General features: G+C 38.9%; 1 protein-coding gene across 8 annotated transcripts in view; it reads left to right on the top strand.

Annotated features, from left to right (window-relative positions):
- CADPS2 (calcium dependent secretion activator 2) overlaps window positions 1-27,762 on the top strand; it is a 540,052-nt gene that overhangs the window by 62,020 nt on the left and 450,270 nt on the right. Inside the window, exon 1 of one of the 8 annotated variants that reach the window (XM_047839663.1) lies at window positions 10,548-10,637. The exons of the other annotated variants lie outside the window; for them this stretch is intronic. Within the exon in view, the coding sequence (XP_047695619.1) occupies window positions 10,578-10,637 (60 nt within the window). The 5' untranslated portion in view covers window positions 10,548-10,577. Of the gene's footprint in view, window positions 1-10,547; window positions 10,638-27,762 lie in introns of those variants that run through there. 8 annotated transcript variants of the gene reach the window in all.

Below are 27,762 nucleotides of genomic sequence, written 5' to 3'. Positions count from 1 at the left end.
CAGTAAATGATCTAAATGATTGAATAAATAATAGAGGAGTTTGCTCAGTTTAGCAAATTATTGCCCTAATTAGTTTTAGCAGTGGGTAATGTAATAAAACAATATTTTCCAAGATATTTCATCTCCGTATATTAAAAAACCACTTAGTAATAGGCATTTAAGATTCCTCTTTTTGTGGCTTGACAGTTGATATTTGTGGGTATTTTTAAATACATTACAAAGTGGTTTCTTTTTCAATGTTCTTTTTATTTTGTTTTGTGTTTTTGGGAGTGTGAACAGGAGAGGGGCAGAGAAGGGAGACAGAGAATCGAAGCAGGCTCCAGGCTCTGAGCTGTCAGCATAGAGCATGACACAGGGCTTGAACCCATGAACCATGAGATCATGACCTGAGCTGAAGTTGGATGCTTAATCAACTGAGCCATCCAGGTGCCACATACAAAGCTGTTTCATACTAAGATGTGAGGCAGTATTTTTTCTGTAGACCCTGTCATCTTCTAAATTTTTAGTAAATTTTTATTTTTGTGATCTGAAATGATATATGGCACACATGCAGAAAACCACATGAAACAGATCTAGAGCATAATGAATTATTAACTCGGCATAGCCTCCTTTTGGTGACCAGGTAGTTAGAGCTTGGCAAGTACTCCAGAAGTCTGCCAGTGTCCTAAGACAAGCCCTTGGTGGTCCTAAATTTAAATTAGAATTATCAGTATGAATCTCCATATGTATGAACACTACCTGTACATCAAAATCCTATCTCTCCCTATAAGATATTTAAAATCCATATTTCCTAGCTTTTACTCTTTCTATGGAAAATACATAGAAACAGTCTAGTAATAATGAGCATTCCTAGTGCCAAGACTAGCCCTTGAAATCCCGCTTTCCATAAGTTTGTCCAATATCTATAGTTTAAAAACATTTTTTAAAATTACGTTTGTTTTTGAGAGGCAGAGACAGAGTGTAAGTGGGGGGGAGAGGGGCAGAGAGGGAGACACAGAATCTGAAGCAGGCTCCAGGCTCTGAGCTGTCAGCATAGAGCCCGACATAGGGCTCGAACTCACGAACTATGAGATCATGACCTGAACCGAAGTCGGACGCTTAACCAACCGAGCCACCCAGGCGCCCCTCCATATCTTTAGTTTTACTGAAGTGTAGAAATTGTGGCAAATGCTGGGGCTTTAGAAGATGTCAGGTGGGGAGTATGCCTGTGTTCAGAGCTATGTGAATTTGGTATGTTCTACATTTATAATGAGAACTTTATAGCTAAGAAATAGTTGGACCTTGAACACAATACGCCTCAAGACAACACTTCAGTATCTGTGTTGGTATTGTCAAAGAAGGGGTTTGGTTTTGTTACTTTAGCAGTAAAGCTGCTGTTACCCAGTTTCTTAATGTTGTATTCCAGGCCCTCCTGCTCTTGATCAGTAAAGTTGTCAAGGTGGTTAAGAATGTGTGGCAGAACTCTGGAAAACAGTGTGGAGGTTCCTCAAAAAATTAAAAATAGACCTACCCTATGACCCAGCAGTAGCACTGCTAGGAATTTACCAAAGGGATACAGGAGTGCTGATGCATAGGGGCACTTGTACCCCAATGTCTATAGCAGCACTCTCAACAATAGCCAAATTGTGGAAAGAGCCTAAATGTCCATCAACTGATGAATGGATAAAGAAATTGTGGTTTATATACACGATGGAGTACTACGTGGCAATGAGAAAGAATGAAATATGGCCCTTTGTAGCAATGTGGATGGAACGGGAGAGTGTTATGCTAAGTGAAATAAGCCATACAGAGAAAGACAGATACCCTATGTTTTCACTCTTATGTGGATCCTGAGAAACTTAACAGAAACCCATGGGGGAGGGGAAGGAAAAAAGAGGTTAGAGTGGGAGAGAGCCAAAGCATAAGAGACTGTTAAAAACTGAGAACAAACTGAGGGTTGATGGGGGTGGGAGGGAGGGGAGGGTGGGTGATGGGTATTGAGGAGGGCACCTTTTGGGATGAGCACTGGGTGTTGTATGGAAACCAATTTGACAATAAGCTTCATATATTGGAAAAAAAAAATGTGTGGCAGAGAATTCAACCGAACTGGGCTATAATTCTGTAAAACTGTACTTTCTTAATGCTGAATCAGAAAGGTATGTATAACTGAATGGTGAAGTTCCATAAAGCATGAACATAGACGGTGGGGATTCTAATTAAAACACAAGTACACCATCAGTGTGTCAGAATTCAGTCTGGAGGCACAAACTGAAAGTAATTTGAACAAGAAAAACTTAACAGTTTACCATAAAAAGAATAAACAGAACCTTCAGTGATAGATTGGATAGATCAGAGCATCCAAGTTCTGGGCTGAAATGTGCCCTGTCACAATTCTCATGTTGAAATCCTAATGCTCCAGTACATCAGAAAATACCCATATTTGGAGATAAGGCCTTTAAAGATGTCACCAAGTTAAAATGAGGCTGCTGTAGTGGGCCCTAATGCAGTCTGACGAGTGTCCTTACAAGTAGAAGAAATGAGAACTTCCAAAGAAGACACAAAGATTCATGTGCATGGAGAAAGACTGAGGACCCAGCAAGAGGGCAACCATCTGTAAGGCGAGGAAAAGAGGCCTTAGAAGAAACTGAACCTGCTGACACCTTGACCTTGGACCTCAACCTCTTGAAGTAGGAGAAAACAAATTTCTGTTCAAGGCACCTAGCCTATGGTAGTGTTATGGCAGCCCTAATGAACTAATAAACCAAGGAAAGAACAAACTTGGGAAAGGGGGCTGCCTCTCCGGGGCTAGGATTCAGATTTCCTTATAGAAGGTATGGTTGCAGCACATGGTATAGCAGAAGTTAAATGAGTTTTCCAGGCTACGGCTGGTCCACAGTTGCCAGGCAAGCCAGATACTACTCCAGATAAGAGGCAGCTTGAGTCTGGTCGGTGGGGAATGCCTCTCAGGGGTTCAGGTGGGCCCTGATGGTGGAAGGAGGCAGAAAGATTCTGGCAATGGAAACGTGCTTGTTTCCCTGGCTGAGTGGAGCAAGGCCTGAGGTGTGCACTGTCTAGGGCAGGAGGCTCTAATGAAGTGTTGCCTGGGCTGAGATTTGGGGCTAGGAGCTCACTGAGAGTCTGTGGTTTGGGGGCGTGTAGCTGGTACAGCACTGTGTCCCTGTCTTTGCACTGCTTATAGCCGGTAATAGGACCAAAAAAGAGTGAACACAGGCACTTTGGAACCGGGAAGGTAGTGCCCCTTCCTCCTGCAATGTCCCACCAGCATCCTCTGCTGACAGTTCAATAGCACATTCACTGCAAAGGGAGGAATACTTCTTCGTGGTCAGCTCTCTTAGTGTAGGCAAAAAATGGTGGGTCTGGAGCCAAGAGGCAGTAGAATGTTTCTTGTCCTATGTGCTCTCCCTCTTTCCTATAAATGAACAGTCTTTAACGTTGTTCGGGAATTAAAAAACAAAATTCCAATGGACTTATCTTGCTTTTAATATTGCCCATGCTTAAGCCAAAAAACACTCTTCTCCAGAGAGAAGAAAGCAAGGGTTACCAGAGGGAGAGGTGAGTAGGGGGCAATGGGTGAAATAGGTGAAGGGGTTTTAAGAGTCCGCTTATCCTGGTGAGCATGGAGTAATGTATAGGTTTGTTGAGTCCCTATACTCTACACCTGAAACAGAACACTGTAGGTTAACTACACTGGAATTAAACATTTAATAAAAATACCCATCTTTGGAGTATAGGTTAAACAAATTTCTAGACTTGAGGATAGTCATAACTGTAGAGGAAAAGCTTATGGAAGTGGTAGTTTTTGGCAAAAATTCTTACTGTTAACCTAAAACCATGCGTTCCTTATCTGTATTCTGTTCACTGAGATTGCTATGTGAGTGTATCACCAACTACAGAAAACTGCGAGAGAAAGACAAAATCATTAGAATTGCTTTTAATAGATGACAGGATTCTAGATGAACAACTTGTTTATTTAGACACATCAAATTATTTAAGTCAGTGTTAAAACAGCATTTATGTTATAAAATCCATTAACTGTCCTTGCCGGTATAGTGAAGTTACTAGAAGGAATTATTTAGGCAATAAATTCTAGAATCAGGCCTTTATTTTTCAATTAGAACACTTTGTTAGATGTGTTTTCTTTTAGTTTGGGTGCGGTGGCAGGAAAAGAAATGACAGGCGAAATTTTTATTGCCAGTTCGAAGTAAATTTCAATGTAGAATGGAGAGAGTCACAAAAGTGGTTTATTCACTCAAAACGGAAAACCTATCTAACTCCTCAGAAACCTTTATATAGAATAAATTATTATAACTTAGTTTTTTAAACTACATCATGAAGAGCTTCTGACCATGCAAGTCTCATCCTATCTGGTGGTTCTGCCACAATAAGAATGCCAAAAACCTGAAGTAATGAGTTAGTACCTCTTAATTTTACTTTGAGAAGGATCCTGTGACAAAGGGTTGCATATCCAGTGCTCTGATATACATACTAATAGACATAAAAGGCATGATTCCTACTTAAACGAGAAAGTATTGCTTTGTTGGAGAGTTCATGGTTAAGTACCCTATAAAACCTCTATAAAGAGCTAGTGTTAAAGGTCATTGTGCCTGTGTCCTTTTATCCTGCCATTCAAGTTTAAGCATGGGATAGACTGTGGCAAATTGGTAGTATCCATTCACATTTTATTTTCCTTTTTGTTTGCAGAGGGGTTCTTCTGTGAGATGAAAGGTGCCTATTTCCTAGTAACTGGTCAGTGTGTAATGTTGGCACTTGGCAGTTGTTCACCAGCCCTTGCTAGTTCTGAGACCCTGTTTTTGTGACTTCTGATACCCGTTGTGGTCATCTAATTACTTGAATTCTAACCAGGAAAGATGGTTATGACCTGTCAGGGTAAATGATTTGGGAGGACTACATTTAGCTTGTAAATGAATAAATATGGAGGGTTTTGATCTTTGGTTCTACTGTTAAAATTAGCTTAGGTCCAGATAAATTATGTTTTGCTATTGAATATACAGAAGAATAAAACCCTGAAGGAACTCTCCCATGCTTATCACCCATGTTGGGTGTAGGCTGTAGAAATAAAAAGAAAGCCTGTGAGTTTTGCTCTCAAACTTGTGCATGTGTCTTCTGTTATTAACTAGAACTAATATTAAGTGGACAATATTGATAAATACAATAAAGGTCCTTCTGAGATAATATATTCTTATTAAGAATGCTCCCTACCAGGAGCGCCTGGGTGGCTCAGTCGGTTAGGCGGCTGACTTTGGCTCAGGTCATGATCTCACAGTTCGTGAGTTCGAGTCGAGCCCCATGTCGGGCTCTGTGCTGACAGCTCGGAGCCTGGAGCCTGCTTCGGATTCTGTCTCTCCCTTGCCCCTCCCTTGCTCATGCTCTGTCTCTCAAAAATGAGTAAACATCTAAAAAAAATTTTTTTTAAATGCTCCCTACCAATCCCTAGAGTTTACTTATGGTTTCCCTTATGATTCTAACCAATCTAGTTTAAGTGTATGGTATTAGAAATGGCAAGCAGGTGAGAAGAACTTCTAGAGGTAGCAAAGAGATTACAGGGAAAAAGGATAGTTGATCTCGAGGCAAGACCAGAAAATCCGATCAGGTGTATAAGAATTTGAGGCATGTCAGTCTAGTCATTAACATAGGGAAACTGACCCTCCATGGTACATAGTATCCTTAGGACATCTGTTATAATCTAGAGTAGTAATCTCCAATCACGGTAATTTAGAGGTTTAAGAAAGGCTGAAATATTTTCTGCTTCATTGACTTAATACTGCATACTCCAGTATGTAGCCAAAAATCCTTGTCATTTCCTTAAAATGCCATTGAAGAAATATTCTAGGGGTGCCTGGGTGGCTCAGTCGTCAAGCGTCCGACTTCAGCTCAGGTCATGATCTCGTAGTCTGTGAGTTTGAGCCCCGCATGGGGCTCTGTGCTGACAGCTCAGAACCTGGAGCCTGCTTCCAATTCTGTGTCTCCCTCTCTCTGTCCCTGCCCCTCCCTCACTCGTGCTCGCTTGCTCTCTCTCAAAAATATTAAAAAAATTTTAAAAATAATGGTAAGTTGATCTCTTGGCTTCAACTAGAACTGTCAGCCATTCAATTGCACAGGAGTTCAGAGAGCAGATAATCTATTACATTAAAAATACTTTCCTGAAAGAAAACTCAGTCTATATCTGTGGTTGTAAAAATGTAGCATTTAGTGGTTATGAATGTTGATATTCAAACTTTTGGTAGATATTTATAGATTTGCCTTGTTTTGACTTACAAGAAGTTATTTTATAAAAAAGTCATTTTCAAGGATGTTTAAAAGCTTAGAGTAAATTAACTTGTTTTTTTCTTCTAGAGAAATACTGGTTATGCCATTGCCTTGCGCTGATGTCTTTGTCTAAGACTTTTCTGAACTTAGAGTTCAGGTTCAGTCCTATCCTCAGTCAGGAACAGACCAAGAGCATTGTGATGGCTGGGGACACTGACCACAGTGGATTGATGGCCCTTTCCCACCATTTGGCCAGAGGGAGTATAGCTGTTAGTCACAAAGCAAAAAGCCTTAGTGCAAACATGTTTGTGATTCTTTCCGTTCAGGAATCATCCCCCCAACACAGTTAAAATGGAGCATAAATACACTGGAAGAGCCAGGCATTCATCTTGGTTATCTAAAAGAATGTTGACAGCTCTGAAGTGTGTATAATACTCAGTTGACAATGCCTTATGTTCTTAATTGAAGCAATTTAATTTTAAATTGAGGATCTTCTTTCTCAAACCTCTTTCCATTGAAGAGACCAGTGATGTCAGAGGCCTGAGCTCACCATCTAGTGGTTAAAGGTTACTGTGAGTAAGGGTATGTCACGTTATCATACATGATAAAGAGAAAACACCATGGAGAATGACCAGCTCTATCTCACAGTGGTAGCAACCTGACATTCTTTCAGATCCCGAAGTGAGCTCCATAATAGAATGTTTTCTTCCCTACTCTTTATCTTAGATTACCAGGACAAGGATTTAAGCAGGTGGTTACTGTTTCTACCTTGCAAAGGAAGAAATGAGTCTTGCCAGATTGTGATTACTCTTTACAGAATACTGGCAATATGTACTTTTTCACTTAAGATGTACATTTTTTTTTTAAGCAGCAAGGTAAGGGATTAAGTGAATTTCTACAAACAGCACTGAGCTGTATGACTTGTATTCACCGGTTTAATTTTTAAAAGTTAATTTTTGAGTTCATCTACAGTATGACAAGGCAATAAGGGGGGAGATGGGGAAGTGAAGAGGCCTAGATCCTTAAAAATACATGCATATGATAATGCATCCATATTGGTTTCTTATTAAAAACCATTTTTTAGAACAGTAAAATAAAAATGAGAAATCACAACATGTTAATAAAGGTAGTCATTGTAAGAACTGTATCCTTTTGTATACACGAATTTGATTATAAAAGGTATAGTGGTCTGTGTTCTGTACTTTACCAGCTTTCCTTAACTACTTTTCAGGGCTATCATTTTAATGGTCGATGCCATTGTATGCATGTGTAACTATTTAACCAACCAACTACTTATATTTGGATGGTGGCTAATATTTAAAAAAGTGTTTTGAAGAACCTTTTTATTTTTTTTATTTAAAAAAATTTTTTTTTAACATTTATTTATTTTTGAGACAGAGACAGAGCATGAACAGGGGAGGGTCAGAGAGAGAGAGGGAGACACAGAATCTGAAACAGGCTTCAGGCTCTGAGCTGTCAGCACAAAGCCCGATGCGGGGCTTGAACTCCCGAACCGCGAGATCATGACCTGAGCCGAAGTCGGACGCTTAACCGACTGAGCCATCCAGGCTCCCCTTGAAGAACCTTTTTTTAAAAATTTTTTTTTCAACGTTTATTTATTTTTGGGACAGAGAGAGACAGAGCATGAACGGGGGAGGGGCAGAGAGAGAGGGAGACACAGAATCGGAAACAGGCTCCAGGCTCCGAGCCATCAGCTCAGAGCCTGACGCGGGGCTCGAACTCATGGACCGCGAGATCGTGACCTGGCTGAAGTCGGACGCTTAACCGACTGCGCCACCCAGGCGCCCCTGAAGAACCTTTTTAAACAAACCTGTGTGTCAGGCTTTATGCCAAGTCTCAGAGATGACAGGGGAGATGTGATTTCTTCAGTGATGGAGCTTTTGATGGGAGAAGATACTTATGGTTGGACATTTATAATGGGATAGACCTATACCTAGGGTGTGTAAAGGCATGTGGGTGCATATCTACATTAGGGAATTCAGAAAAATTTTTTGAACTGAGGTCCCAGGAGTGAGACTGGGCCAGCTGTTACAGAAGACTGAGGTAGAGCATTTGAGGCAGAAAGAATAGGAAGTGCAAAGTTCCTGAGGCACCCGTGGCCTCAGCTTGTTGTTAAAAGGAAGAGATCTTTGAGTATCTATTTCTCCTTCTGCTTTGAAAATGAATCATGGGTTCAGTGTTAGTTTAGAAAGCTGGACTTTATTTTTTTTTTTTAACTTTAATTTTTTTTGCCCACATAGGGTAATTTCAGGGGGATATTTGGCACCCACAGTATAGTATTATTCACAGTACTATGCACATAGTAGAAACATAAACACTCTATTCAGGTTATTTTTACATCTTTGAATTTTTAAGATTTTACCCATATTGACACCTTTGAGACATTTTAAGTTTTTTCTATAAGATTTTTGAATACTGTTAGTTGTAGGTCTTGAAGCCCTTACTGAAGCCTTAGGGTTTAAAAATTCTCTTGACTTTCCATATGGATCTGATTTCCAGTAAATACCAATTTAAGTTTTCCTTTTTTAAAATGTATATTTTTGACTAATGTTTCTTACTGCATTGACTAAAAATATAGTAAGTGAGTAGTAGCAATGGTACTAGGGATCCTGTTTTTTTTCCTAATTTAAATGAGAGCATACCTAATATCTTCTGGCTAATTGTGTGGGAGATTTGTGCTAGGTACACTTTGATACCCTTTACTACATGAAGACCCTTGAATACTGGTCCTTGCTAAATACATTTTGTTAGCAAAGGGTGATGAATTACTTAGATCCTTTTAAGCATTGATGTGATCCCATGACATTTATTCTTTAATCTGTTAATGTAACAGATTTCATTAGGATATTTCTAACATACTGGACCGTCTGTACATTCGTGGCATAAACATTAATGGGTTTAGGCACATTATCTAGGAGCTTGTGAGAAATGCAGATTCTCAGGTATCTACTGAACCAGAATCTGAATTTTAAAAAGACTCCCAGGTGACTCACGTGAATGTTAAAGTTTAAGAATCCCTGTCCTGGAACTTGATCAGTGTTTGTTAAAGGTTACGTACGTGTTTTAACAGAGTATTAATCTGTGAGGTAAAAATTTCTCCTTTATTTTGACAAGTTAGATTGTGTACTGTGCTTAACGAAATCGGAGATGTTAAATTTTCCAACATGACTACATTTATCAATATTTCTCATGTGAATCAAATATGAAACAGGAATAGAAACTAGTATTGTGACTCTGGATGTATCCGTTTATTGAGTAATATATTCCAAGTATTGAACTAGATTGTAGACAGTGAAAATGGCTTATGTGTAAATGGTATTTATGGAGCACTGTTTGCATATATATCTATTTTAAATATTTTTATTTATTTTTGAGAGAGAGAATGTGAAGTGGGGAGGGACAGAGAGAGAGAGACACAATGCAAAGCAGGCTCCGAGCTGTCAGCACAGAGCCGCGGGGCTCGAACTCACGAACTGCGAGATCATGACCTGAGCCAAAGTTGGACACTTAACCGCCTGAGCCACCCAGGCGCCCCTGCATATATTAACTTTCCAGGACAAGGGAGTGTTAGGTGTTTCCTTCTGAGAAGCCACAAGCAGCCTTTCTAAAGTTCCTTAGCTGGTAGGTGTTGGGGCCGGGAGCTGTAGATTTATCTCCCCAGCCTGAGGTTTGGTGACTTTTTTCCCCACACGGATAAAGGTATTACCTGGGGAAAAAGTGTAAATATAAGGCATCGAACCTCACCACTTAGAAGAGAAAGTGAACAATTGAATATTTTAAAGAGTTTTAATTGTTAGGTTATATGTTGACTGATTGGAGTGCCATGGCTAATGTTTTTATCTGCTTGTTCAGGCCTTTTGATGAAAAGATTTTTGTTGAATTTGATTCCATTTTAATTCTTTAGGTTAATGTTCTATATTTGCTTAATGAGCTATACTCCTTAAAAATATACTTTCATCTTCTCAAAAAATACTGTGTTTTGTGTTTCTTGCATTATTTGGGAACTGTGTTTTATAATTAATATTTTCAGATGGATTGGCAATATCTCAGGGTTGGTATTTAAAGAAAAGTGCTGTATTATTGAAAGGTAGGAAGATTATAAACCTGAATCTGATTTTGTTTATAAAGCCATTAGGTTTATCATGTGACTGAAAATGTGACCAATATTTTAACAATGGAAGATCATTTTTCTAAATGTGAGTTATACCTGAACAGATGATTTCACTAGTACTCCTTGCATAGAGGGCTTTTTTAAAAGCCCCCACCTAGCTGTCCAAAGTAACTGTTAAATGCTTTCTGCAAAGGGAGACTTCTCTTCACCCTCCTGTCTTGGAAAAATCAAGCAGCAGGTAAAGTAGGTTTGCATAAATCTTTTATGAGCTCAGGAAAACTCAAACACTCCTCCCATAATGTAGCTTTTATTTTCTTCCTGGAACAAGTCTTCCATGAAGTAGAGTTTAAAATAAAATGGAAGTGGGGCCACCTGGGTGGCTCAGTTGACTAAGTATCTGACTCTTGGTTTCGGCTCAGGTCATGAACTTGCAGTTTGTGAGTTTAAGCTCCGTATTGAGCTCTGTGCTGGCAGCTTGGAGCATGCTTGGGATTCTTTGCTTTCTTGCTCTCTCGCTTTTGCTCTTTCTCTCCCCCTTCCTTTCTGTTTTTCTTTTTCTTTCTTTCTCTCGCTCACGCGCTCTCTTGCTCTTTTTCGCTCTCACTCTTTTTCACTCTGTTTCTCTTGCTCTTTTTTATCTCGCTCTTTCCCGCTTTCGCACTCGTGCTTTCGTGCTCACTTTCTCTCGCTTTCTCTTTCGTTTTCTCTCTCACTCTTTCTCGCTCTCTCGCTTTCTCTCGCTCTTTTTCTTTCTCTAGCTCTTGCTCTCACTCGCTCTCACTTTCTTTCTGCCCCTGCCTTCCCCCCAGCTGTGTGTGTGTGTGTGTCTCTCTCTCTCTCTCTCTCTCAAAATAGATAAACTTAAAAATACATAAAATAAAATGGAAGTCTCCAGAGTTCCAATACAATTGGGTCTACAAAACTTGTGATGGAGTCCATGGTAGAATTTCTTTTGTTGAAAAGGTTACCTTATAATGTTTTGCATTGGCTAAGGCTTTGTGAAGACTAACCTTCCATTTGCTTTTGCAGCATTTGGGATAATAAAGGACCTATATATAGGTTGATATAGAGACAGAGGCTGTAAATATCATCCAGGTAGTGGTGGTTCCCCTCTAAAGAATTTCATTTCAGCTGATAGTTAATGTCTTAGTCTGTGAGGAAGTTTATGTGCTTACTTTGGCTTTTCATCAAGGAGAGTAGCCTATTACCTTACTCCAGGGGCTGAGTGAGCTGTGGCCTTGAGCAAGCAATGATGGCTGAGTCGAGGATGGTGTGTTCAGGGAGGCTCATAGAGCCTTCCTTCCTGGTTTTTGCTCTTGATATTTACAATGAGTTAGGGAAGAAAAGAAGTTGTTAGAGCTTTACCATGGAGTTAGAGTTCTTGAGGATAATGTGAAGAGGAGGATTCCATGTCTGAATGTTAGTCAAAGAATAATGTTCAAGGGTTAGGGGTTGGAGAGATGTACCAAGGAATTTTAAACAGTGAAAGTGGGAAGAAATGAGAAAATCTGTGAAATCATAAGGGGCCTTGAGTAATCTTTTTAGACACTGGACACCATAAATCTGTGGTGTTTTAGGTTTGTGTGTATGTGTATATATGGAATGGCTGAAAGGTACAACTTTTATGTTTCCTCGTTTGCACTCGGTGGTCTTCGCATGAACTCAAGGATTCCTACTGGAATGCTCAGACATGCAGTCAGGAATCACATTAGAATTGTACAAATCTTATCCATGGTGTGTTGACTAGAAGTTGAGGTAAACATAGTGCTGTTAGAATGATCAGTTTATCTTGAGAGACTAGATCTTTTCCTGTTTCTTGGCTTTGGATGAGCCATCTACCTTTCATTTGCTCCATTTATGTTTAAACGGAACATGTTCTAATTCAATTTTTTTGCTTTAACAAAATAAGCTATTTGAAAGACATCAGATCTAATTTACTTGAAATCCATAATTTCATGCTACTAAATACCTTTGAGAATCTTATGGGTGCTTCTTTAAAGCCTGTTGAATTTTTACTAACAGTAGTTTAAGTTTGTTACCAGAGTAATGGTGATCTCTGTTCGCCACAGCATATGCTTGGGAATACATTTTGCTTGGTATACAAGATTGTGATTTGATTGACAGACACTGAGTCTGCCTTTTGTTTTTAGGTTCATTTCTTTTTAATATTCAGCACAAAGCAAATATGTGGGATTTGGTCTGTTGTTTAGAGACTGACTTAGCCACTTGATTTAGTTCCCTTAAGACATCAACCACTAATATAAAATGTATTTTCTTCACCAGAGATTTTGAGAAATAATTAGATGCATATAAATCATTTAATTACTAACATTGAGATGAAGATGCATTTGTGATTTACTCAACCCATTTAGTAATTTATAAAATTTAAGTGCCTTCAATTCCGAGCAAACATTTTAGACTGTGGTTTATAATTAGATTGAGTTCATTTTTTTTTATTTTAAAATTTACTCTGAAATTGAAAAACTTCCAAGATAGGCTGTTTGTGTAAAAATTCTTTTGTCCTGTCTTGCTATTCTTAATAGGATAATTAAATAGCAATAAGATGCTGATGAAAGTTGCTAAATCACGATGTACTTGGTAATGGCATCCTGTGTAATCTTTCTCCAGATTGTGTTTGAATAGCTGTTATTCTGGCAGTTGGCTGTTAGTTGCTGTGCTGGTATATCTGCCTATGAGTTTCACTCCTAACCTTTGGCCCAATTCAGAATGAACTCAAGATTTAGTTGACATTGACTATCAACCCAAGGATGATGGGAATGTTCAGAAGAAGAACTAAGAATAGCAAGGTTTAGAAACTTTTGTGTTTTTATCTCTGAAAAGAATACTATCTCATCCCATCTATGGCTTCCCCAGTGTGTTGTATAGTGTAAAATTGAAAAGTTAGGCAATCTTTTTTTTTTTTAATTTATTTTACTTGGGGTGGGGGTGGAGGGCTGGAGAGAGAGAATCCCAAGCAGGCTCCATGCTGTCAGCACAGAGCCCAACACAGGGCTCTATCCTGCCAACAGAAAGATCATGACCTGAGCTGAAATCAAGAGTGGGATGCTTAACTGAGCCACCCAGGTGCTCTGAAAGTTAGACAATATTGTATGCCATAGTGGAAAAATAATTTCTTCTGGAAAACTGTGGTGTTAAAGGAAGAACTTCATCTGAACCTCATACATTACAAATCAGTCGTTTGTACTCGTAACCACCAGCACAGTCTCATACAGCATATTTAATTTTTCCCTGGTCAGTGTGGTCTACAGCATTGAAGCACAGTAATAAAGACAACTGGTAGAATTGAGGGACCTTTTCATTTCCTGTGGGCATACTGCATATGGAGCTCTAAATTTAAAATGATTTGTACCTTTTTCCCTTTGCTATATTTTAGGTGCTACCGTTTCCTTTTGTACTTTGCTCATAGTTGAGATTCCTTAAATGCTTCAGTGTTAAGTCTTAATAGCCAGGAAAAGTTACGAAGATGGGCTCTTGGGAGACTTTAGTTCTACAGAAGGTCAGGATCTTATGCCTGAGAATTTTCGAGTAGCAGCTCAATTAGTCAGAACTAGTCATGCATTGGAGTATCTTGAAGAGCTATCTTGAAACCAATTTCAAACCTAGCTGGTGTTCATGAATTGTAATTTCAAGAATGAAGGATAGAGTACTAGATTTAGATGCTTCTTTAAAAATCAGTTTCATATGGATTAAGTTGATGTTTCATAAGCACTAGTTTGATCTTTATATGCCTCGATAGTTTAAAATCCTGTATTTTCCTGAGTTTTGAATTCATTTCTGTAGTGTTTATTTTAAAAAGCTAAATTGAAAGGGGGAAGATTAGGAGCCTTTTCTTGAGTTTAAGAACTTTAATAAAGTTGCATTTAAGGAAAAACTCATCCACTCTGACCATTCTGTTTTTGATCCACAACCTTATTGCAAACTTCGCTCCAGGGACCTGTGTTTGTCTTAAAACAAACAAAAACCCAAACCTGCCTGACGGGATTCTTTGTTCTTATGTCAACATAAAGTATTTATTTCCTTCAGCACCCTACCTTCAATTTATTTTTCTAAGAAAATGGGTTAAGTGCCATTTTTATTTTCTTCAAACTGTATATGCAAGTCCGTGTTCTTTTAAGGAAACTAGCTCTATATCTCTTAGCATTGCAGATATTTTTCCACACATAGTTTTGCCTTTCTAAATGGTGTTTCATTTTTTGCTCTGTTTTCATGCACAAGTTTTAAAGTTTTATGTAGTCAAATTATCTAGGTTTTCCCTTTGGCCTCTGGGTTTTATGTACAAATGACTTTTGAAAAGTGTTTACTGGCTATACCCTTACCGAGGGACATCTTTAGGAGTTAGAGCACTTTTTCTGATCTGGAAGTGGGAGAACTTTAAAATTTATTTTGAGAGAGAGGGAGAGAAAGAGAACATGAGCAGGGCTGGGACAGAGAATCTCAAGTAGGCTCCGTGGCCAGCATGGAGCCCAACATGGGGCTTGATCCCACGACTGTGAGATCATGATCTGAGCCCAAATCAAGAGTCAGACACTTAACCAGGTGAGCCACTCAGGTGCCCCTGGAAGGGAGGGAATTGATATGGATGTCCTCTGGGTTTGGGAACTAAATAGGTTTTGGGGGTTAGGTTGTAATCCTGATGTAGTAAGTGGCAGAGCTTTTTGTATTCCTGAGCAGTTCTCCCCTGTAAGACCTTTGGCTTCTGAGTGCTTTCCAAAGCAAGATAAAGTGGCTGAGGCAATTAAATAAGAGATCTCACTACTAATTACTGGGCCTTTGGAGTAAATGAACCAATTAGAGGCTAACCCTTCCTTGAAATGTATTGGCCTTAAGGGACGTGTGGGCTAGTAAAGCAGTAACCAGCCTTTCTGACAGAAAAGTGGTTATAAAAATGTGAAGTTCTGAGTAGACTCTGGATGCTGCAGCTGGCATTCTGAATCCTTCCAGCCCAAATGACACCCTACTACTGAAGTCTTTTCCTCTGAGGACATTCCCTTCGTCCCCTCATTCTTTTATGTATGTCCCACATGGGTCCAGGGCAGCTAAGCTGAAGACTGAGAAATAGCATTATCCTTGCCTCCCCATCTGACACTTTCCATCTCTGAGGACATGTGGCCTGGGGAGTATCTTAAAGCCTGGGACCGAGTGTTGGAGATAGGTAGGCAAGTACTTCTTTGTGGTCCACATCTAATGGCAGCCAGGGTGCTTGCAGCCTTTAGAGTAAGGGCTAGTGAAGTGTGGAACTGTTTGTCCTGCTGAAGCAGGCAGTTCCTTAATTGTGGTGACTGTTTGAGGGCTTAAACCCTGGGGAGCACAAGTCCACCTAAGCCTGACTGAACACAAGTGACAAAAGTGGAGCCCTGTGACCTCAGATCAGACTTAGTGCCTCAGGCTTTGCTGGAATCTACACTCAGTCATGGAATGGGTGGTTCCCTGAAGGCTTGCCGAGGGTCTTGCTGTAGCCAAATCAGCCTAAGACCATCAGGGACAATGTTGTAGTTTTACAAAGTCATGTTGATTCTTTGCAATGAGGGAGACCACACAGTAGAGGATCCACTCAACCTTTCATCAATAAAAAGAAAATACAGAGTTATTACAGGGTTTTGGAGAAGGATGAGGTTTGGGTGACATTTAAATAAACTTTTTGATAGGTTTAGAGCTGGACTTCGTCTAAATAGGTTAACATCACTGCAAAGTGGACCTTGGTCCTGTTTCCTTGGAAACTGCAAAGCTGAGTGATGAGAAATGTCCTATCCATCAACCTTTCTGAAGCTCTGTGCCTGGGTTTGTAAATCAAGTTTACTTCTTTGTCCAAGTGACTTAGATCCTCCAGGTTAAAGTGAAATGATTCATTCTCATCATTAGGATTTTAAACAAAGTTTCTGATAGTCTGTGATTTTAGTGAACTAAAGTTTCTTCAGGAGTAAGAAAATGGACACACAAAGGGGGTTATTATGGAACATTACAGTAGCAGGAGTCCTTGAGAAAAATACTGCTTTCTACTAACCTGGAAAGTGGCTCTATCCATATCTGTTGTTCCAGCCTGATGAATGGCTGGGCAGATTTTTACTTTAATTTGTACTTTTTCCTTCTCCAGTAGTACGCACTCAGTCTCAAAGGACGTTTGTTATGTAGTCTGAGTATGGTTTGTCAGGGACTCTTTGTTCTCTCCTAGGACCGTAACTGCACAATGCCTTTCCAGTTGTTTTAGGCTGGTGGTTGGACCTTGAGAGGTGTTGAGTGAGGTTTAGAGATCACTTAGTACTGCTTTGCCTCATCCCCTAACATGAAGTTTTGTGCATGGTAAAAGATACTACTGAAGGATCCCCTGCTATTGCCAGACATCCTGGAATGCAGTTAGTTTGTCAGGTTAGAATTTACTCCCTTTTCCCTGCCCCAGACATGTAATTGGGAACTTGCAGTGGACCCTGTAATGCACTAGGCACTTATGTCAATGTTAATACAAGGTGGTTTTGTCTTTTGGGAGCTCTGTTGGGAGAGATGAGTATGGAAGCAGGTTGTTGTAGTGAATGTTGGAGACACGGAGTTGGTGTTGATGAAGTGTCCATTTCCATTTGAACTTTAATAACTCTTCAGTTACCTGGGATTTGGGCCCTGCATTGGAATATATCTGGGCTCAGAGTCCGTTTACAGATGAGAGTGCATCATCCAGAAGTTTTATAATAACTTGTAGGCCTGTGGTTTTCATAGACCCTTCTGCGATGGCCTGAGACAGCATATGCATAAATTCATGGTACTGGACACGGCTGTCAAATGGCATGAAACCTAAGTGAATAAACTTTCAGGTTTTCCTTCTGAGTAGGGAGACACTTTGAGACACCCTCCTGAGAGGCAGGGAGGTTAAATATCTGGTCTCCAGTCACTCAGCCAGTGAGAGCATGAGATGTTCCTGGTGCTTAGTTTTGTTTTTGGAGTGAGTTATCCAGAGTATTTAGATGAAGGAGTTGGGAATTGTTTCCAAAGAGTCCTGTGTATTCCTAGGGGATTCACATCTTAAATGCTAGGTGAGGCCTGCCTATATGCCTGGCATTTGCTAGCACTAGGGATGCGGCTGTGAGAAACACCCATGCTTCATTCTCCTGGAACCTCGTTTCCAGCAGGGGAGAATGCATTGGGCTGGGAGGATGGAGTCTTGAGCAGTCTTGATTATCCTTTTATCTGTTGTCTGGTTTATTTCAGTTTTCTTTTGAATAAAGGGTAGCCAAAATCAATTTGAAAACCACCTTTATAGAAAAAAGTCGAATGTGGTGATGGTTTATTGCCCTTTACTTCTCACGTTATAGTTCTAAAAATACTGGTTGCAGTCCTGTCTGCAACCTGGGACTCCTACACCATTAGTAAAAGCATTTACAATTGAAGATTGGAAGGGAAAACTGTTCACGGAACTTGTGCCATGTATCAAAATTGGGAAATTTTGTGAGAATTCAACAATGTTGACATAATAGAAAAGAGACAAGAATGTCACTCCCTATTCGCCAACTTTCAGCTAAACATCCTTGTGCAAATCTAATCTATAAATGTGCTGCTTATCTATTTTGTAAATCATTTTGACTTTGCTTCAGGCATTATCTGGTTAGTCCTTTTTCTCCCAGTTTCTTGTCTGCTTGATCCTCCTCCTTCCCTTTTGAAATTTGCTCTTGGCATTCTAATGCTCATTATTAGCTGACCTACACCGTTCTCTCTGGCCTCTCACCCATTTCCCCAGTGTTGCTAATTTGCCACTTAAATGAACAAAAACTGTATTTAGATGTTGACTATATCCTATAAATGTCAAAAATGAAAGTCTATGTGATTCCTGCCTAGGAGGGCAGTTTGAAGATGTGGGTATGTTTTATTTCTCTTGGGACCTTGTTACCTGGCTCTTCTGAGCCACAGGGACCTATAGGCAGCAGGTTTAAGGGGGGTGGGGCTTCAGGGAAATGAAATGGTGGGGGCTTTCTCTAAATGGTCTGAGCCTTGCTGGGAGAACAGTGTTAGAACCACAGGATGAAGAATCTCAAAGAGATCCTGGAAAAAGGCTGGTCTTTGGAGATCTGCATGTTCCTTGGAGTAGGCGTGTGAAAGTGTGCTGGACACCCTAAAAGCCCAAGAGGAAGCTGACTGGCTAGACTGGGTCATTCATGCTCTTGAGCCTGAGACAGCAGTAGGCCTGAGAGGAATGAGACTTCCCCCTGCTCTTTGCCAGGGACTGACAGCCTCTTCAGAGCTCACATGGGTGCAATTTAAAACCAGGTTAGAGCTCAGGTTCTCCAACTTACATGGGGAATTTACATAACTAATGCCTGAGTTTTCTACTCTAGGGATTCTTATTTAATAGGCCCTAGGCTTTAGAAATTTTAAACTCCCCAACCACCCAAGTGAATCTAATGTGTAGCCAGATTAGAGAACCACCAGACTGGAACCAACAAAGACAGCAGCAATCTACATAAGACAACCTGCAGTCAGAAAAAGGAAAATCAAAACAAATTTGAAATGAAGTATTTCATTGGATGAGACATGTTAAACACTCAAAAAAAAACACCAAACAAACCCTAAAAATCTTAAGCATGATTCCTAATCAACTTAGTTCATGAATAAGAAGGGAATAAGAGCGAGGTTGGTCACTGCTGACACCTGAGTTGGTGTCCTTGGAAGATCAAGTACACAAATATCTCAGGTTACAGAAGTATAAAGATGATAAAAAGATAAAAATCACGAGGGGAAAATAGAAGAATGGGAGAGTAGATTCTAGAGGTCTGAAATAAAAGTAACAAATTTAGTGAGGTTAAAAAAAATAGGAAAGGTATGAATTCTCTATAGTAGAGAGTCTCCCTGACCTGAACATAGGAAAGATCTGGGCCAGTAAACTGAAATTGCTCACTAAGGTCTAGGCTCACCTGATGAGAAAGACCTATAGTCTAGACCTATTCTGGTAACATGATGTTCTGTAAGGCTATAGATGGTTCCAGGGAGAAGAAGAAGAAAAAAAAAAAACCCAACTTTAGAAAACAGTGGGAGGTGGGAACCAGCCTGGCATTGGTTTTCTCATCTGCAAGTCAGAGAGGAGATGGGGATATCCACAAGTTACTGAGAGAAGTGGACCATAATCCAAGAATGCTATTTCCAATTTATGTAACTCACCTGCCTACATGAAAGATGTGTGAGGATATGCATGAATTCAGAGAATCACCAGTACATACCCTATTGTAAGGATAGGTGCTAACTAAATACTAAATGAACCTGAACAATGACTTCAAGATGGGAAAAGATAGAGTAAATACTGATCATAAACCTTAACACATTTGTGCATAGACAATTAGAAATTAAACCTAAATGGATGGAGATCACTGGGGATTTGTAACTTAAATGCAAAATGACACCTTAAGTCTTCCTAGAAAACCCAAGGTATACTGTATCAGACAAACTGAGAGCGGTGGGCAGAGAAGTGGAAGCATTCTAGAAAGATCATAAGAGGGTTGAGGGAGGAGAAATTAAAAAGAACACACAGTGAGCTTACTAGGGCGGTATAAAAGGGTAAAGAGAAGGTCATCTTGGGAAAACTCCATTAATGGAAGTAGTTGTAATCTTGTTTTCAAAGAATGGAGCCTTATCTGGTGAGAATAGGGAGAAAGAAGGTGACTAATGAAAGAAAGGATGTCCAAATTAACAAGGGGGTTGGTAAATAACAAATCAGTCCTTCAATTAAAAACTGTGAAATAAAACGACTACAAGAAGGAATAATAGGAATAAAATATTAGTCCTTGTGTTAAATATAAACAGAATAATTAGAAAATTAAAAGCCAGATATAAGATTAATTAGAGTAAACCAAGTTAGTCTATTTATTGCTTATTGCCATTTATTGTTAGTGTTTATAAGAATATCTGAAAGAGATGCATTAAAATCATACTAGGAAATGACAGGTTAAAAACATAAATGCACCAAACAACATCAGTTAAACTGTAAAGCAAAAAAAAAAAAAAAAATGTGAATCAAACAGACTATCCATACACATAATCCATTATGTCCTCACATTTGGTATAGATGACCAAATACTTTTTATTTTTTAATGTTTGTTTATTTTTGAGAGAGGAGGAGAGACAGTGTGAGTTGGGGAGGGGCAGAGAGGAAAGGAGACACAGAATCTGAAGCAGGCTCCAGACTCCAAGCTGTCAGCACAGAGCCCAAAGTGGGGCCCTGAACTCATGAACTGCGAGATCATGACCTGAGCCGAAGTTGGATGCTTAACTGACTGAAACACTTGGGTGTGCTGATGACCAAATACTTCTTAGTGTGTGCTGATGTCATTTCCAATGAAAACTGAAACAGGAAGAAATTTAAATCAATCTTTAAAATTTTAGAATAAATGATTACTAGTATAACAGATTAACAACCAAGTTATCTAGTTGTGCTATTTTTAACATTTCTTGAAAATTTTAGTAAATGGGAAAGTAAAGTAGCAAAGACCTTGGAAGGTTATTGTTACTGTTATGGAGAGATATAATTTTATACCTAGAAAACTTAGTCTAGTAAAAGAATTTGATAATTTTTGTGTATTTACCTTATATCTAGCAACAATAAGTCTATGTGCTAAGCAGCCAAAATAAAAATGCAAATAATTTAGAATAGTGACAAAACCACATAGTGATAAATTCAAGGTAAGCATAAGACCTATGTGAATAAACCAAAGTTTTCCTGACATAAAATGAAATCTGAACAAATGAACTTAAAATGGAAGATTCAAGGGGCACCTGGGTGGCTCAGTCAGTTAAGTGTCCATCTTCGACTCAGGTGATAATCTCATGGTTGGGGAGTTTGAGCCCTGCATTGGGCTCTGTGCTGAGAGCTCGGAGCCTGGAACCTGCTTCGGGTTCTGTCTCCCTCTCTCTCTCCCTCCCCTACTTGTGTATGCATGCTCTCAAAAAAAAAAAAAAAAAAAAAAAAAACCATTAAAAAACTGGAAGATTCGATGGCAGTAAATATGAAGTCATTCAGTATATAGAGGTTTCCATTTCAGATGTCAACATGGTTGTTAAATGGAAAGAAATAGTTTATGGAGAATAAGTGCTTGGATAGAAAACTTAGGGGGATTTTGGCTACTCAGTTGGAGTATTCTCTATACTGAGTTAATAGTACAATATTTAATCAATATAGCATTGTGCTAAGAACAGATAAATAGGTGAGTAGAACAAAATTAAAAATCTCTGTAGAAAATTTAACACTGATAATGCTTTATTAAATGTAGAGACTAGGAAAGGATATTTACTGAGTGGTACCGGTACAATTGAAGGAAAAGTGAATTCTTTTATGTTCAGATAAAAGAACAAATGAGGTAAGAGATAAATATAAAAGCCTCCAGGTAGGAGAATAACACCTAACAAAGACTGGAAACACAAACTAAAAAAAGAAAAAACAGACTTTATAGTCTCTTCTACTCAGAAGAGTTATCTTTTAAAGAGTCAAAGAGCCCCCCACCTCAAATATCATACAAATGATGTATTTATAGCAATTACATGGAAAGACCTGGTAATAGACAAGACAAAAGGGTAATGGGTAAGGAAATAGACAATTCAGAGAAGAGCAAACCCAAATGATCAAATTTATGAGACGATGCAAAATGAAATATCAAAGGTTGATTTTTATTTATCAGACTGGTAATTGTAAAATGACGCTACATCATGGGTATGGCAGGAAAGGTATTCTGGTAGATCACTTCCGTAAGAAGCTACAAATCTATTGAAAGGGATACATCCATTACTTCAGTATTTTCACATGTGGGACTACTCTAGAGAATAAAAGCACCTTAAGTAAGGCTATATATGGAAGAATGGTTATTGGTGCATTGTTTGCAGTGACGTGAAACCAAAAACCATGTAGGTGCTGTCAGAAGAGGAATGGCCGTATGAATTGTGGTCGGTACAGCTACGTGTCATTTAGTATTATGCAGGTCCTAAGAGAAGGACTCAGAGCTAAACTGGATTACTTGCAGGGGAGGTTTCTCTGGAGGTACTGGTTGAGTGAGAAATGCAGTCTACCAAAAACTAATTTCCCATTTTTGTAAAATAAAACTATGGTTTAAAATACCTCTGTAGCTTATGTAGTTGTGTGCATGTTTGTATCTATAGAATTGAATATGGAGAAAAAGTCAAAGTTGTATTATTTCTAGTACTCCTGGTAGATGTGTCACTCTGAGTTTCTTTGTAAGACTATAAAAAGTGAAGGTTGGTGAGGAAGAGCATGGACTCAAGCTGGAAAGAAAAAACTACTTAAAAAAATATTGATAATATGTAGGGATTTGTAGAATGCTGTACAGGTAGACACAGATTTTTAAAATCTGGCTCTTGGGTATTTGACTTCGAGACAAGTTGAGCCAACCTACTTATCTCTTCAAGTCTGGAAAGGACCAACAAACAACAAAAACTAAACTTAGTGAAAGTGCTAGAAAACATGGAAGGATGCCACTGAGTAACCTGAGGCACTGAGGAATTTTTAGCAGTTCTGCAGCAGACAACATCAGATGAGGAGAAAAGTCCAATAATGGTGACTGGCCTGTGATTCATCACATGGAACAGAGGACGTGCCCAGGAAGTGACTCGTCAGTGGAGGTGGTTTTACTCAGAAGGCTTTAGTAAGTCTGTAGTTTGAGGGTAGCAAGGTAGTGATGTTAGGTTCATGATGGAGTGGTACACAGGGTGACAAAATGAAGGCCCTTTTGAACATGCGTTAATTCTGTGTGTGACTCCTGGCTTTGTCACTGAGGTCTGTTCCCAAAATAAATGGGACCTCTGCTGCAGTGGGTTTTGTTTGTGTGGGCACTCAGTTCTTTGTTTGTTTTTTCTTTTAATGTTTACTTTGAAAGACAACAAGTGAGTAGGGGATGGGCAGAGAGAAGGGGGAGAATTTCAAGCAGGCTCCGTGCTGTCACTGCAGAGCCCGATGCAGGGCTAAGATCACCTGAACTGGTGGGAGATCATGACCTGAGCTGAAATCAAATGAGTCCAGATGCTTAACCAGCTGAGCCACCCAAGGGCCCCCTGAACACTCAGTTCTTTTTTTTTTTTTTTTTTTTTTTTTTTTTTTTTTTTTTGAGAGAGGGAGAGAGAGAATGCGAGCCAGGGGATGGGGGAGAGTGAGAGGAAGCAGAAGCTGACTCTGTGCTGACAGCAGAGTGCCTGATGTAGGGCTTGAACTCACAGACCTGTGAGGTCATGACCTGAGCTGAAGACAGATGCTTAACCAACTGAGCCACCCAGGTACCCAACACTCAGTTCTTGAATACCTAGAAGGTTTATTTATTGTGTGGTGGAAAGTGGGGGCTGTGAACTAAGGCATTCACAATAACTGAGATTATTGTCTAGCAAATGCTTGCTCTTTTTTTCTCCTTCCAGGCAGAGTTTACTTTCCTTGCCCCTTGGCTTTGAGCCTGGCCTTTTGATTTCAGCCAGTGTAATGTTTGTGGGTGTTACTTGAACAGAGTTTTGAAATGTTACACCTATTTGAGGTTGGCCCCCTTGAGAGCTACTGACTTCAACATGAGAAGACGTGTCTTCTGTTCCTGAGCCTGGCCCCAGAATGAGGCCAGTGGAATGGTCACCTGGTTGACCAGAAGCAGCAGAGCTACCCTAGCTGATGACTCTTGAGAGAGGAAAGGCTACTTGTTTTTGGCTGACACGCTGTAAACAATAGCTGAGTGACACAGCTATTGTAGAGGAGAAAAACCTGTTGTTTTACAGGTACAAGAACTAGAAATTCCTCTGACTTTACTAGAAATTTTACTTTGAACTTGAGAAAAAGTACTTTACCCAAATGGAAGAGGAATCCTAATAACATGGAAGGGGAATGGAGGAATCAGCAGTGGAAACTGAAATTAGTAAAATTTATGATTAAGCTTAAGTAACAGCTTGTAAGAAGGCTGTGAATCTTAATACAGTTGTTAGGAAAGGATTTTCAGAATTCAAGATCTGTTCTGTTGGAAAAAGTATCGGGAGTCTAAGCTCAGTAAATTTCAGGAGGCTGGCAGGGAAGGGGAATTAAAACCTTGTTTATAGTCCTAAGTCCTATTTTACTGGGGGGAAGATCATATATAGTGTTGATTGTTAATGGTGATAAGCAAGTATAGGTGCAAATATGCTAAATTAAAGGTAAGTAAAAAATGCAATATTAAAAAAAAACTGCTCTCTGTGCCAGAGGGAGACTTTGTTTCCTAACCAGGGTAATAAATACTTCCTTTCCTCCCTCTGGGAGGAAGTTTAGAAAGCTATGCCTAGCATTTAATTAAAAAATTAAATACGTACATACTTACATACATACATACATTGACATTTCCTAAACCACAGGGTTTTGTAGCTGTGACACGAACACACTGTGCAGCATCTTGCATCAAGCCACCTTGCATCCCTTCTATGGGACTTCACAAGCAGAACCCCTTGACCATGAAGCTAATGCTCCCTTGTGTGTTATGAAAAATAATCTCCTTTAATCTTTGACTCAGGAGTTTCATCTCCTGTACCAGTGTCTATAAAACAACGACAGGCCAGTTTGTTACCTTGAAAACAGTAAAATCTCAGACTTTTCAGATATTGTTATACTGTTAAATGTTTTTTGTATCACCCTTGGATAAAAGGTACAGCATACTGAGAATGAGTATAATTGTCATCAAACTTTTATAATGCAAAACAACATGATAAAACTTCTGGAAGTAGTTTATATTTTCAAAAAAATTTTTTTTGAAAAAAAATTTAACGTTTATCTTTGAGAGACCGAGCTTGACAGGAGAGTGGCAGAGAGAGAGGGAGCTACAGAATCCTAAGTAGGTTCCATGCTCTGAGCTGTCAGCACGGAGCCTGGCATGGGGCTTGAACTCACAAACTGAGATTATGACCTGAGCCGATGTCGCTCAACCAACTGAGTCATCCAGGCACCCCATTTTGAAACCCTTATTTCAAAAGCTTTAACATGGTATTATCAAAAAATTTAACAAAAATCTAGGGAGATTTGACTATCACCCTCAAAAGCTTGAGTACATAAAATATTTATGGATCTACATATACCATATTAGAAAGTAATGTAAATTGAGTGCCCATGAAACCATTAAATACAGTGTAGGCTTCAAATGAAAGTTCAGTATTAAAAAGTAGAAACAATTCAGTCTATATTTGCTTTCCTAAATCCCTTTAAACTAGAAATTAGGTTGGAATTTTTGGTTCCAAACAGAATTGAAAGCTTCTAAATAATTTTAGGATCAAGGAGGATATCAAATGTAAAACTATGCTGCTGGAATAAGAGACATACTCTATAGCAAAGGTTATCTTAAGTGGTTAAACCATAGTTGGTAGAAAATTCATAACCTTATGCTTTGATTAAACAAAAGGATATGAAAATAAATGAGAAATTCAGACCTAGAAACTAGGGAGTCTTCACTAACTTTTCCTTGGAAATGGTTCTGGTTCTCACTGCTAAATATAAGCTTGTGCTAACACATTGTTCCATTTTTAGAAAAGAAAATAGCTTTTTAGCTTCTAAAGAAATTGGCTTGAGAAGGCTTTTTTGTCAGTTAGTATGTTTCCAGAGTGTGTATTTTTATTTTTATAGAAAAACTTGAATAAATCTTAGCAGATTTCTCATATTCAAAAACAACTTATAATAATTTACATCATCTACCTTTAGAGATTAATACATAGGACAACATGTAGTGCTTGAAATTTAAATGGAATTGAAGAGTTATTTTTTTTAAACCGAAATGCTTACAAGACTGATTCAGTATCTGAACTACATTTATTTATTTTTTTTTCTGGATATTTGGTTTTTTGTTTTTTTTTTTTTTTTTACAGCCTGTTAATAAAAAAAAATTTGACCTATAATGTGCAGAGTTTGCACAAGAGAGAACTAAGCAAACATAAGTTTATAATCCGTACAGCATGCAGAACAAACAAGGTGAAGGAAAATGTGAATGCCAAACATCAGAGAGCAAAACTGTGGAGATCTGTCTTTATTCCTTTAAAATGTAAAAGGTGATTTAAGGAAAGCTCCACAAGGGAAGTGGACTGAAAATTTGAAGTGCTGTCACGGAAAAGTAGTTTGCTACAGTAGTAAAGATTAAAAAAGTATTTTGTATGCCAACCTTTTTCTGATATTAAAGCAGTGCCAGAAAAATACTTGTTCATTTTAGAACATTTAGGATGTGTAAACATACAAAGAGGATGAATCCTACGTTTCTTTTGTGAAGTCTTTTCCATGTCTTTGGGCTGCATTCTTCTTAATTTTTTTAATGTTTAGTTTTGAGAGAGAGCACGAGAAGGGGAGGGGCAGAGAGAGAGGGAGACAGAATCTGAAGCAGGCTCCAGGTTCTGAGCTGTCAGCATGGAGCCTGATACGGGGCTCGAACCCACAAACTGTGAGATGATGACCTGAGCTGAAGTCAGACCCTTAACTGACTGAGCCACCCAGGCACCCCTCTCTGGGCTGGATTCTATTCCTCCTTTTTGTGTCCAAGGTGTACCCTTTTCATTCTTGGTATTTCATGCACAGTAGTAAAGCTGTGATTATCTTCTCCATTATGGTAGGTAGCATTGAAGTTTAAACAATGTTACCTTTTTTTTTTTTTAATATCGGCAATTTAGTGATGTCATTAATAGCACTCAGTAAACACTGATTTTTGGGTTAGTTATTAGGATTGATTTATTCTAGAAGAGGAGATGCTTCTTTAAGCAGAATAAACCGTATTTAGGCCTTAGGTCAACTAGCATTTCAGAAATGCTAACTGCCAATTTTTGCACTCGATTTAGGTTTAAAAATCCCCGTATCACTGTGTCCTTTCCAGCACTGGGCATTCCAACTTTAAGGTGTTAGCCAATGTAATCAATAAAATCTTAATGTGCTCTCTTTTCATTACTAGAGCGATTGGACATTTTAACAGTATTGAAATCCTGTGAATTACTCATGTCTTCTCCCTTCTGCTTGAGATCTAATTCTAATAAACTAAACTTTTGCCCATTTCATGTGAGGGAATGTTCTTCCAGTTTGTTGCTTTTTTAGTTTTCTTTGGGATCTGTGTACCATACAAAAGTTTTGTGTATTTAATATCACGGATTCTTTGTCATTTCGTTTGTCTGGAAAGTCCTTTTGTATGAAGAGCATACGTTTTCACTTTTATTTTCTTGTGGTGTTATATGGTTTAAGTGCCTTATCTGGGTGCAAAGAATGCATTGTATTTACTGGATTTGCATTAATTGAGCATGTGGATTTGTGAAGAATGGACATCTAACTTCTGGTCCAGAAACCAAACCGGTTTCTCCAATTATTTACTTGAAATCTCTCAGCGAAGATTTTTTTTTTTTTTTAATGTAGACTC

Source organism: Prionailurus viverrinus, chromosome A2, assembly GCF_022837055.1.
Source record: "Prionailurus viverrinus isolate Anna chromosome A2, UM_Priviv_1.0, whole genome shotgun sequence".
Classification (NCBI taxonomy): Eukaryota; Metazoa; Chordata; class Mammalia; order Carnivora; family Felidae; genus Prionailurus; species Prionailurus viverrinus.
This window is presented reverse-complemented; position numbering and strand designations above follow the sequence as displayed.